Below are 14,108 nucleotides of genomic sequence, written 5' to 3'. Positions count from 1 at the left end.
GTGCTGTCTTGACTGGCCACGTTGGATATGGATAGGGTATTTGAAAGTAATTTTGGTCCATACTCTTTAGGTGACTGTATGAGCGTTGTGTTTATTCCACCCACAGTAAATTGAATTGCTTTTATTTTTAATTCTGGGCTCTTTCCCACACCTGCGTCCTTGTTGTTTCTCATTCTTAATTTCCTGCTGAGGGTTTCAGTACCCACATCTTTAACAAAATAAACTATGCTGCCAAGGTCGGTCTATACAGAAACACACACGCACATAAATTAGTGAAGCCTGAACAGGGATAAAGTAATCCGAGGAAACTGGCTGATAACATAGAGGGTTAGATGGGCCAAAGGGTCAGTGGGCCAGTGTTTCTCCCACGTAGGTTTGAATTTGGTTTAGTACACAAATAAAATTAGTTTTGGTGGACTAGCCTCAGTAGACAAAATATAAAATATATTACATTGGATTTATTTTAAAAATTCTTTAAAAAGAATTCCACCAAAGGGGGTGTTTTTAAGTCGTAAACAACACCTAAACCAACTGCAGCTCTACTGCAAAAAGCATCATGTGTAAATGATTGTTTACATGGCAACTGTTATTACATCAGTTACAATAGCAACCAGGGCAGGAGGCAGTCCCCTCAGAGAAATAAAGCAATATATGTTGTTCTTTAAACTATGTTGAAAAGATCTATCAACCTCAGCCCTCTTTTATTGGGCACTCAGTGCTTGCAACCAATCTTGTCAATTATTGTATTGTCAAGACACATTGAGCTCCCATTGAAATGACATTGCATCTTGTGCTTGTTGAATGTATAAAAGCATGGTAACTGCATTGCCTGCATACAGCCTACCAACACAAAGGAGAGTTCTGGGTACCAGTGCTTAGCCAATAGAGTGATACCTTGACCCGGATGCTAATAATTGGAGACAGCGTGACTGGTCACACGGCTACTGTTTGAGAGCAAAGTCGTGTTGACATAGCTTGATTAATGAAGTCAATCTATCAGGATCCTTTGTAGTGTATACAGTTCAATAGCTCTGTGTTGTTCAGTATGAAAGTATGATGGAATAAGTATAACTAAAAAAATCAATCCAGATTTAATTATTTATTTAATTACTAACTTATATTGTAAAATCAAAATGTGCACTTTATCTTGTGTATTTATTTAAATGTAATAACAATAACAACTGCCGTGCATAAGTGACCAGGAGTGTTAAAGGGTTTACAGTGGGGGCTCAGCAGTTATGATGAATATAAATGATTTTTACAGAGCAGATTCCAAGATACTTGGCAAGACACCCTTAATAGCCGATAATAAAGATAATAATAAAGATGGCCTTTGTGGCAAGGATCACTGCTTCATTATTTTTTTGACAACTGCGTAAAATAATGTCATAAACAAGTAAATCTAATTATTTTTGCCCACTGCCACCTTCACTGGTAGTTTATTGTTTTACGTTTAACCAGGATGAAAAAATGCACCTAAAAACACTAGACGCCCATGCAGGTTTGTGGAGCTTGGAGTAGGACTTTTGTTGACCATTTTACCCCGATATCCCTTAATAGATATTTGTACATTTTTCAAATATTTGCAAATGTTTTTTTTTTTTTTTTTTTTTTAAACGGGAAGGCTGAGAGCAATAAGCAGTGATATTTCTCCTGAAATGTTATTAATAATCTAGGAGGCTGTGTGGGCAAGTGGTGAAAGAAAAAACAGTCCCTGGTTCAAATCCCAGCTCAGCCACTGACTCATTGTGTGACCCTGAGCAAGTCACTCAACCTCCTTGTGCTCCTTTTTTCGGGTGAGACATTGTAAATGCCTCTGCAACTGATGCATAGTTCACACACCCTAGTCTTCTATCATGTAAAGTGCTTTGTAATGGTGGTCCACTATGAAAAGTGCTATATAAAAATAGAGATTATTATTGGAGGAAGTACCATTATTGCTCAGTAATACAGGGGAATCAGAGATGACCTATTGTCTACGAGCAACGTGTGCCCACAAGACTAGAGTATTGATCCTGCAACTTTATCTTTATCTGGAATACTTAGGGTTACCATGTGACTTCATGTACACCAGAACAGTTTGGGACAGTTCAGGCTTTACAACTGACATGGCAGTGCATTCTTGTACATTTGATCTCAGGTCCACACTTACCAGAATGCATAAACGTGCGAGCTAAAAGCCTGAACTGTCCTTGTGTGCATGGAGTCATATGTTAACCTTAGGAATACTGCAAGGGGAACTAGTCATTACAGTCTACTACACTGGGGCGCATTTCAGAAATCTGTGTCCTTTTATTTTACATTTTAGAAGCCCATATCTGGGTGAGTGTAAAGAGAAGTTATATATGGAAAGTTCTGTAAGGTGTGGGAATAAACCGAAGAGTAAAAGAAAGGTGTTTATTATTTTTGTTTTACAACCAATGTAAAATGTCAACAGCAGTAAAAAAAAAAAATAATAAATATAAAAACTGGGCAAACGTTTTGAAACACAGCGACCATATTTTCAAAGAGTTGACTCCAGTCTTTAATGAACTTAGATAAAACGCCTTTTACGTTTAGAAAACTAGAACCAAACAACTACATTATATGGTATGTTTCAAGTTCTCTTCAGAACTCTCAAGGTGTTTGCTCCTCATTTTGTAACATCTACATAACTTTTATTAAGGACCAGTATGAAATCTGTTACTTAGTACCTGCATAATACAGCATTAAAAGTTATTAAGTTAAGGGTGACAAACATTTTTACAGAATGTATTTTTCAATGTCTCTAGTGTTTCTTTTTTTATCAGTACCTCATGACCTCTTTCTCTTTGAACACTTTGTATCATTCCACTCATAAATACAACAGAAATGCCTCTTTACATTCCTGCATTTTCAAAATTCCTTCTAGAAATTGTTATGCAATTCTGGTTATCCCCACGTTTCTCTCTATTCTCTATTCCCTGAACACTGTGACCATCTGGAGTTAAGACACACATTTCCAGTTTATTAAAACTCTTTGTTGTAGCTAGTTATTGATTGGTTTCACAGACCCTGATTAGTGCAAATCTTAAATCTGCCTTACCTTGTGTCAACTGTTAGATTTAGCAACACTCAAAAGCACATGAAGCGAAAAGTTTTTACTGATTTAAAACTAACGAACAAATCTTAACAAGGCACCGCAAACACAAACACTGAACACAAATTGTGGCCAGTAAAACACTCTCTTAACTACACCCAACGGTTTTCTAACACAAAGGAACCTGCCCAAATACATATATTACTTAATTAATCTCTCATTTGTTAAGGTATCAATTTAAAAAAAAAAAAAAAAAAAAAAAAAAAAAAAAGATAATTATTTTTTAATTCCATCACACATTATAATGACTTAATTGTACCTTTGAGAACAGCACTTTCTATTCTCTATATTGCAATAACTACTTGTTAGTAATATTTACTTTGTAATGGTACTTTCTGTTTTGAGTCTTTACTTGACACACCCCCTAATAACACATCAGTGTGTAGTACATTCGGATCTGCACAGCAGCAACACATGTTTTTGTGTTGTGAATGTTTTGCAAGTTACATTCAGTGCTAGAGGGTGTACGGCATATGTGCTAAAATTTTACAGGGTGTGTAGAAGGGTTTAAGCTCTGAAAATATGTGAATGGTGTATGGGTCACTTCAGTAAAAAAAGTGCATGATTGATGTGTAAACTGCATTATTATTAGCATTACTATTACAAATGTTGACGCAGCCATGATAGAAACATACTAATTCCTATTTTTTCTCCATAGATAGTTAACATATTAGCAATGCAAGACAAGTGCAATTTGACTAATAGCCATGTTAGGAAATTACACTTTTAGGGTTTTAAAGTGGCAAAGAAATTGTAATTTTTTATTTTTTTCCCCCATTTAATCAGTTGAGTAGATATGCCCAAGTAAATTATATCATTGAAAAGTTTAGATTGTGCTGAAAAAAACACTATATAGGTTTCCTCTGTTTCGCTTTTAAACAATTCAGTCCCAAATTCAACAAAACTGGGGGGGGTGATAAAATCTCTAGCACTGGGGTTGGAAAATCCCCCAGCAGCAAAGGGGTTAAGGGATAACTTTCCAATTTGTACTATCTTTAGTCCACTGCAGTTTATTATGGATGTAACAGGGACTTTGATTTGTTTATCCCTTAATAAAGGAAGACTCTATTTTTACTTTCTGTTCTGCATTATTCTGAACTTGCAGAATCGCTTTAAATGAATGTTGGAGCTTTGTGTCCTCTGCACCATTTCCGAGACACGACACTGCAGGGAAAAGGGTTTCATTCAGAGTTCCTACAGCACGCGCATTGGGCAATCATTCCAAATACCAGTGTACTAGCAAAATTATCAGCAGGGTACATCATTACCATCAAATAGAATGGATTTTCCATTGCTCCTGATACTGTTACACAGAGGTACTGCTATATCACTACTTCAATCAATAAAAATAATATATTATAAACAGTCAGTGCTTGTATGTAGTGCTTATTTACTTTCTGCTGACTACCACCAGCCCAGACTCCCATTGAAACAGACAGCCCATCTCAAATGGATAGATCCTGCTTCCATGTGTGCTAATGGCTTTAATAGCAAGTTGTAGCAAGTAGCAAGTGCATTCTGGAACATTATCACTGATACCCTAACCTTTGTGTGGAATTCCTTGAAGTTGACCCTTCATACAGCAGGACAGGCTATAAAGCGGTATGGTCATGCTTCCCATGTGCCTCATAATGCCGCTGACTCCCAACTACAGCATTATAAAGGGAGTACACTGTTTATCGTTTTGTTTTTACTTTATAGAATTTTAGGATATGCACATTTTATAAGCACTTCTATGCCAGTTTGTTATATCTTCCTCCGCTGAGTTTAAAGCAGTATCTGAAGTCTAGATATGTGTTATCCAAATCTCTATTGTAACCGATCAATTCCTTGGATAACTGCCGTCTGGCTGTGTACGTGAGGATATATAGTCTGCTGTCTTATAATATTAGTATTACAAGCATAATTAGCATCAATTACCAAATTAGAGAATGGCCACACCTGTGATTGCTGGCAGGGATATATTTAACCCCATCCCTGCCAACCTTATATTCCCACACACACACTACTTACAGCTGCAGGGCTTCTGCCCTGCCATAGGGTTCAGCAGCAGTTTGTATACAGAAGGGAGGATCCCTCTGTGGTTTGTGATAATCCACTAAATTAGTCTCCAGTGTCTTCCTAATTCTCCCACACCTAAAACCTTAAAACACTACACCACACTTCACACAGCCTGCATCTCAACAAGCTGTGTCTGACTCCTAACAGCACTAACTACTATTTTGTTTTTTCATCCACTTGAAGAATTCTGAATTATTTCCCAAGCTAGAAATAATCAATCACTGGTAAAATGTAACCACACGCTGCCATTGGTAGTTACAATGCTGTTTTTTCACAAAAGAAAACAAAGGACATGTTATTATCAAGGTCTGGCTCTTGTACAATTAAAAAAAGAATGTGATTTTGATCCCTGCTTGCTGCGGTCTGTGAGCAACTCACTTCACATCTTGGAAAAATATTTTTTTTTTTCGTTTGGTTGATGATTAAAAAAATAAATAAATAAAAATAATATATTATAAACAGTCAGTGCTTGTATGTAGTGCTTATTTACTTTCTGCTGACTACCACCAGCCCAGACTCCCATTGAAACAGACAGCCCATCTCAAATGGATAGATCCTGCTTCCATGTGTGCTAATGGCTTTAATAGCAAGTTGTAGCAAGTAGCAAGTGCATTCTGGAACATTATCACTGATACCCTAACCTTTGTGTGGAATTCCTTGAAGTTGACCCTTCATACAGCAGGACAGGCTATAAAGCGGTATGGTCATGCTTCCCATGTGCCTCATAATGCCGCTGACTCCCAACTACAGCATTATAAAGGGAGTACACTGTTTATCGTTTTGTTTTTACTTTATAGAATTTTAGGATATGCACATTTTATAAGCACTTCTACGCCAGTTTGTTATATCTTCCTCCGCTGAGTTTAAAGCAGTATCTGAAGTCTAGATATGTGTTATCCAAATCTCTATTGTAACCGATCAATTCTTTGGATAACTGCCGTCTGGCTGTGTACGTGAGGATATATAGTCTGCTGTCTTATAATATTAGTATTACAAGACTTCTTCGAGAAATCTTTATATTTTTACGCTTTGATTTGAGAGCAGCAACAAATATATTTGGATTGGCAGCAGGAATTTGGAACGACTTCACTGAAAACATCACCTGTTTCAAGCTAAACATAAAACAATAAATGGGCACGCAGCTGTTTCCGACAAAAGCAAGGTGTCGCTGGACAAAATACACATCAAACAAATCTGTCAAATTTGGGGTCAAGTTTTGGCTGGCAGCGGACCCTACCGCTACCTGTGCAAAGATGAAACTCGCCCAGCTGGTCAGAGACTGAGTGGCAATGTGATATAGGCTGATGTAATCGTGCTCAGGAAAAGGGATGAATGTTACCAATAACATTTTTTTTTTATTTATTTCATTGTAATTAGCAAAACAGTTGAAGAAAAAACACAAAACAAAAACAGCCTGGTTGGAACAGTAAACAAAGCGAGAAGTGAATTTCCGCCTCTGCGCAAAACTTAGTAGGCTAATCTGTAAAAACAATCACCGTTGTCCAGTTGCTGTATTTTTAAATGTACTGGACATGGCAGCCTTCGAAGAAAATATCATGTTTTGATGCTAGCCACGGAGCTTTGGCAGAAACATTTCGATCAGAAAGATGCAAAGCGGCAGGGAAACGCAGATCAAGTGACACACGCAACAGAAAACAATGCCAGATAAATAAATGCAATAAAAATAAAACGTCTGATATCTACCCAGTGTGAAAGAGCAGTATGTGGTAAACGCACACGACAAGTTGTGTGCATCTGTGTGGATTGTACTAATATGGGGGCTACTTTGAAGTACGTTTCCCTGAATGCGCATTCCCGTTACACAATATGAACAGTTATTTTCTTTTTTATAAGTAATGATTTTGATTTTACAGTTCTGTATGTAGGCCTACATACAACCAGTTTACAGCTGGTTACACAATATTTTCTTTTGAAATTTTTATTTTATTATTTCTCATTTTTTTAAATCGTGCTATGCAATAGGCTAATTGTTATTTTTGTAAACAGTTACTTTGTTTTTACAATTTTGCAAGTACATATAGCAGTTTACACCTGTTTACTTATCTTTTTTTGAAATGTTTATTTTATTATAGTTTTTCATTATTTTACGTCATGCGTTATATGTGCGAATTTCGAAAATAAAGGTAAATGTCAGTTATGATAGTTTGCGTTTAATTTTCATATCGAGGCTGTTTAAAATGTACCCTTCAAAATGATTACTGCTGGCTGTTCTAGTAGCCTAAACCCTGCGGTTCAAGTGTTAATCAGGATTCAGCTTTGCCCCCCAAAGTTTTGTTGAATTGGTGCCACTGAACACAGGGCATCCTAATTTGCTTAATTTGTGCACTGCCGTTTGGAAATGAACATTTCTAGTTATGTTTGAGGCTGAGTTATGTGTGAAACATAAGCTTTTCATAGCCATGACATCTGATTTAAAAAAAACAAACAAACAAAAACAAAACTCAACTAAGGTATTTACTCAAGGTAGGCCTATTGAAATGTAAACTTCCCTTTGTGTGGTGTTCTCTATGTGGGCAAATATCACAATGGTTCAGGTAAGTATGGTGTTCAACTAGGACTTGAAACTCCCAGCTCTCTATTAGGCGACAGTGCATCCTGAACTAAACGGTTTGCAAGAGAAAGCAAAATAGCTTTTATTGTTGAGCATTTCCCTCTGCTAGGATTTTGCAACTGTAAAGAGAAAAGTTTTGACTAACACTTATACTCACAGCAGTTCTTAGTGTAATTGAAATGTAATTGACTGATTAACAAATACACAAGTAGATTTAAAAAAATGATGCTTTAAAACACTTTAAATACCCTTTATTAATGAAATGCAATCTATAAAGCATTAACAGTATCAATTACATGAACTGTATATGATACAATGATTTTACAAAAATACAACAGATTTCTTATTAAGAAAACATGTGTCAACAGCTGCTATCTAATTAATTAACTGGTTATGATAATGAAACCATAGTTTATAGTACATGACCCTACAAGGTAACCTCTACTAATACAACAGAACAGGAGTACTGATTTCATGCTTGGTTCTTTAACAGGTCTCAGTATCATTTGCATGTTGACAAATCCCCAGGTGTAAGTGAATATTGATCCTTGAAAAAGACCCTGCAATGTTGGTGAGATAAAAGATATTGCATGTTCTGAAGGTATCACTATTTATTTCCATTGCAGAAATACATAAGTTAAAATCACTGAAGGGCAGTAATGTTTAAAAATATTAAGAGATAACTTACTATTTAGTTATCCATCACAGTAAAGTTATTAGCAACATTAAATAAGCTTCAATCCACAGACATAACGCCTATAAAGCTGTTTAAACAATCAATTATAAAAAATAATTATACAATTTCTTTGCAATAACACAAATAAAAGGCTACCTTTTAGGGGGGATAACCCACTGTATAAACTATATTGTGCCAGGTCTTTGTTTTCTGACAAATCTAAATGGAATCTGCTTTTCAGAACCAAAGGCTCTGGTAAAACACTTCAAAATATCGACTGCCAACCCATTTACTACTAGATGGGATCCCGTTCTAAAGATCCAAATGAACCTCATTTTCTGAAGAACTCATTTCCCTGTATTTTTTTTTTTTTGTATGTAGTAATGTTAATGTTGGTCAATAAATGTGTCAAACCTTTAAAAATGTAGCCAATTCAACATCTTTCATAGTTAAAGTGGATAGCGACAGCATTACAAGCGCATCTTTACATTTTACAAGGACCCAAAGTTCACCACCTTGTCACCAGTGCCTTTCCTCGTACTACCTTTCTCTTTAGTAATCAAATATAACACAAATGTGCAATTCAACTATTTAAAACGTTCTTTTAAAAAGCACCTTTACCTTCCTGGCAGTCATTGTGACAGAAAACCACAGGGGAAGGTGTGGATTTAAGCAAAGTCCTACAGAAAAGAAAGGAGTGAATTAAAAATTAATCCCAATACACCATAAATAAAGTATCAATTCAAACCACGTCTAATATTTATAAGCTGACACAAAGTTGTTTACAAGGAAACTAACTTGGGATCTAATTGTTTTGATTCTAACTTACATAACATTTCTTTGTGATACAGTATAGAAAGATGCATTCCAATAGTAAAATGTTATAAATTATAATGATGTGTAAATTGTTTCAAAGATAACTGCTGACCAATAAAACAAAAAATTACATATACAGTATATACTCAATAAAGATTCAAATTATATTAAGGCGGTTTTTCTCCATTTGCCAATTGTATTGCCCTTCAACAGAGGCCCAGCATTTGCCTGACAAAGGATTCTATTGAATTGCCCAACAATTGACTGGCATGACTCAAACTATTAATCCCAATTGGCACTCCTATTATTTGAAACTTCTGAAACGTTAATAAAAGCAGGAATGACAAGAGTATTGGCTTACATTAGGTTTTCCATTTCCAGTGGTAAATTGTAGTTTATGAGTCTGGCAAATTTCCTTACGTCAGATTCTCTGGTGAAGCTTATTCTCTTGACTTGGTTTAAATACCTGCCATTGATAAGAATACAACAATGTAGATAAAATAATCGGTCTCGGCTCAAACAAATATCTGGGCAGGTGTGGGGAAACTACTGTAAAAATATAATTCATTCCACCAAGATTCAGCTGAAGCAATGAATAAAGCAGCTCTATTGCCCAGGCTGAGATATACAGTCTGTATACTACAGGCATGATAAACCTACTTCTCCATCGTCCCAAACAGCCACTTTGGTTCCTTGTTAAATGGCATCCTCATTCCATGGAATCTGGCCATTTTCTCAGCTATCTCTGCAGACAACTCAGGTACGCCCAGCTCATCAGTATCTAACCTCTGGCTCTGTAATGAAAAGAATACAAAATGATCAGACACGCAGCTGTATTAGGGATAGATCCATGACTACAGCATTTCCTTTAACCTGTTGGCCAACTCAACAGGTTATTGACAACAGAAAATATAGGACCTTAATTCTCATCTAATTATCAATAGACCAAGATGTAGGCACAGCAGATTATTGTGGAAGGCTAAGAATATTCATAAAGACGCTAGCTTATTTTGAACCACATTTGTTTTATCTAGTTTTGTGTCAAATTTCTCTCTCTCTCTCTCTCTCTCTCTCTCTCTCTCTCTCTCATATTAATAAACTTATATTTCTTTAAAAAATATCAGTGAATTGTTCAAAAGCCAAAGAGCATAACATAAACTTGATACCCTTTCCTTTCAATGCTCTGTCAATAAACACACGCATACTTTGAACCAAGTGCAAAGGCAAACTTCTGAAATTATTTGTTCAACTACCAACAACCTTTGCACTTCACATTATTGTTGTTGTTAGTATGCGTGTTATGTAACTGATAGGTCTTCAATCAATCTGAAATTTTAAATAAATACATATTCTTTAGTCATATATACAGCATGTAGTTCTCTTCATTTGTCCTTCAGGGTAATATACAGATAAGTGGAACTCTGTCAATGTTTACCAGAGGTGTGGTAAGAAGCAGGAGACTGGAATTGTTTTTGTCTTTGTCACATGTGCCCACCAGACAGAGAAAGGAAGAGAGCTCATGCTGCAAGAGGTTCACTCCCATCGCCCATGCTAGAGCAGGGAATACCTTTGTACGCACATTCTATAAGAACAAGATGCATGCAAAAGCTGCTTTAACCTTTTCAGTGCCTTCCAGCAGAGCTCAAAAGTGAAGAACATATGTACACAGATGCAGCACCTCTCTCCCTGAGCAACATGTTTAGACACTACACTTTGGGATACTGATCCTTCCTCTTGGTGCGGTAGACTAGCCACACCAGGAATGATTGTTGGAGAGCCAGTGTGTTCATACTGAACCCACGTTTCTATAGTGGCGTCCCTTAAAACCACGCATCCAGTGTGGCTATTGTCTTGCCATGTCCCGAAGAATATATAGTGCACTTATCTCCTGTACAGTATATACATTTACAAACCTGCATCCTGTCATTGCAGAAGCATACAGAAAATGTATAATGTTTGCGTGTGTGGGTGTGCAACATGTTGAACTGGTTTTGCAATTTTCTACTGGGGTCCGTCTAGAATTTGTTCATGGCTCCACATTGCAGGATTTAAGAGAAGGCAGCAGAGCAGTACAAATAGGATGAATAAGTGAGGTAATTGTGGGATGCAAATTGATCTGCATCAGTTTAGCTGCATTGCACCTGCAATCAATTATCATGAACCACAGTGTTTCAAATTAAAAACTGCAGCATTTGTTTTTTTCTGTATTACTATATAACTATAAAATAAAACTGTAAAATAATGCAAATATTTATTTATTTATTGGGGGGGAGGAATGAAATTCTATAAGAGATTTCTTGCTCATCCTTCCAGCTTTAACCACAGGTAATCTGATCGCTGTATGTGGTTCATTTTAATGTTGCCTAGACCTTGCTCAAATCATTTTAATTATTTTTTGAAAATGAACATTCACTACTGATAAATATAGTACACTGCCAAACAGTCTTGACAATTACTGGCGCTCTAAATTCTAGAAATATAAAACATCAGAGACAGCGAGCTGAAGAACTGCCAGGCATTTGTTGTAGTTCCCACGTCTGTTCCCGCCCCTGCCCCAACCGCTCCCAAAGTAACCAGTTCAATGATGGCACCACTTCAGTATAACTCAACTTCCAGTACAACTCAGTGTCTTCTGACAGGGACTGGGCAGTTACTTACAGGAATGAACTGCTCCAGTCGGCCCTGGGGAAAGAACCACTGGATGAGAGAGTAAGAAGACAGCCAACAGGTGATTCCCACTGGCTCTTTCTGTTGAGGCAAAGACTTACTGTAAACAAAGGCATCCTGGCATGGAGCACTCGTCAATTTAAAATCCTCCTTTGAGAATTATAGAAACCTTTTTGTTTTGAAAAGGTTTATTATTGTGATTAGTGTATACTCCGTTTTTTGCTATTTATGTTAACAAATCTGTTTGAGCAGGTAATGTTAAAACTCCTCAAGTGCTGGACAGGACCAAAACAAGACCCAAATCTGCTAAACGCATTAGGTATATCCGCAAAATCCTTCTAGCCATATCATCACATTGCTTATCTGTATCGTCACAAACATATTTAAGGATGACACACTTTTTGGCATTTTAAATCAGCCGTATATAATAATAATTATATAATTATATATAATATGTGATGATTTGATTTAAACAGTAGTTCTAAATTACATCACGGTTTAGTTCAATAAAGCAGGTCTCTTTTGTACAACTGCTATGCAAACCAAACATCTAACAGCATGCAAAAAATGCATTTATTTTGGTAAAAACATGCAACACGTCAGGAAGGGTCCAATTATTATAATGATTTAAGTATTGGTTGCATTAGGATGAACTGAAGAGACTGCAGTGTCTTCGTCATGTATTTGTTTCTGGTTGCGAAACCTCTCTAGTTTTGACACTCTCACCCACTCATGTCTAGAAATAGATTCATGTTTTTGCATCCGATTGCACAGTAAATGAATGATCAAGTTCTGAGCAGATGACCAAAGGTTACTTCCTACAGGACAACGCAACACAATAAAACTCATTCACCAACAAATATTACCATGCACAGAGATCGCAAGGAAGCAAACGGCCAGAAAACAAACATTCTCCTCTACTTAATGTGCTGAATAAAAAAATGTAGTGCGTATCTGGCTTTAACCCCACTTACATCTGTAGGTGTATTTGATTATCTTATGCAACAGGACTGTTTATACAGTCACACTTCCTTTGTTAATAAGATATGTTTACACACCCTTTTGACAATTAAAATCAAGGACTTAAGTACTTTCCATTACTTCGTAGGTACTTCCACAGGGCTTTCAAAATAAGCCAGAAACTGGCGCGATCCACCACCTAAAGGTCTCCACAAACCAGACCCAATACAATTTGAGCTGCATAAAGTTACATTCGCTGCGACACTACCTTTCACACCAATACTTATTTCAGTAAAGGTAACCGAATCATGCACACAAGCTATATCTAGTTCTCTGGAAATCGTCTGCCAGATGTCTTTATAATTTTTGTGTCCTTTATTGTACAGCTCTAGGTATTTTAATACTGCAAGATTCTCTTCCACTATTGTTAGTGAAGGCGCGCAAGGGAAGCTGTTCCTCATTGGTCAGTTCCCTAGCTGCCGTGGGACAAAAATCGCAAAAATAGACATCATTCCTATTTTGTTCGCATCACTTGAGTGTCAGCCTTCACACTGCAGTCACTTGAACAGCTTGTAAAAAAAACACATGTTTTGAGGCTCCAGAGTGGCGCATCCAGCCAAAGCGCTCCGCGTGGAGTGCAGGATGCGCCCTATAGCCTGGAGATCGCAGGGTCAAATCCAGGCTATATCATTGCCAACCATGACAGAGGGTTTCTAGGGGGCGGCGCACAATTGGCAGAGCACCACCCGGATAGGTCAGCAGGGCAATCCATGGTTCACCATGCACCAGTGACCCCTATGGCTGATAGGGCGTCTGCGGGGCTGCAGTTGAGCCATTCAGATTTGCATTGTCCTGTGGCATCTATAGGTCTGGTGGCTTCGCTGTGGATCCGCAGTGTGAAAAATTATGGATTGGCTATTAATTGTGCAATTAATATTTAGTTACATTCGGTTAGGGGCATCTTTGAATATTAGATGTTACATATTGATGGGTTTATCACTTTTTGTACAGTAGTAGAACTAATCCAGAACACACACTACTGGTATCACTGACCTTGGGCTACTGTAAGTGGTTAATCTGGTCATTCAGTGTTGAAAACTGTGAGGAATTACCATGTAATACACCACTCCCAACACAATATGCCAAAGCCAAGACAGCCGGACTAATTTCAAGCAGAGCTAGGACCAAATACTGCCTTAACATGTACAATTACAGATCCCGAAAGATAAAAATTATAC

General features: G+C 37.1%; 1 protein-coding gene across 2 annotated transcripts in view; it reads right to left on the bottom strand.

Annotated features, from left to right (window-relative positions):
- The window catches only part of LOC121330308 (choline kinase alpha-like), a 32,723-nt gene that overhangs the window by 9,560 nt on the left and 9,055 nt on the right, over positions 1 to 14,108 (bottom strand). The window contains exons 4-7 of one of the 2 annotated variants that reach the window (XM_041276732.1): positions 9,904 to 10,037; positions 9,605 to 9,709; positions 9,049 to 9,107; positions 8,007 to 8,311 (exon numbers count right to left, since the gene is read on the bottom strand). In XM_041276732.1, the coding sequence (XP_041132666.1) occupies positions 8,238 to 8,311; positions 9,049 to 9,107; positions 9,605 to 9,709; positions 9,904 to 10,037 (372 nt within the window). In that variant the 3' untranslated portion in view covers positions 8,007 to 8,237. Of the gene's footprint in view, positions 1 to 8,006; positions 8,312 to 9,048; positions 9,108 to 9,604; positions 9,710 to 9,903; positions 10,038 to 14,108 lie in introns of those variants that run through there. The other variant, XM_041276731.1, reaches the window with a different exon arrangement.

The sequence above is a fragment of the Polyodon spathula genome, chromosome 17 (assembly GCF_017654505.1).
Source record: "Polyodon spathula isolate WHYD16114869_AA chromosome 17, ASM1765450v1, whole genome shotgun sequence".
NCBI lineage: Eukaryota > Metazoa > Chordata > Actinopteri > Acipenseriformes > Polyodontidae > Polyodon > Polyodon spathula.
This window is presented reverse-complemented; position numbering and strand designations above follow the sequence as displayed.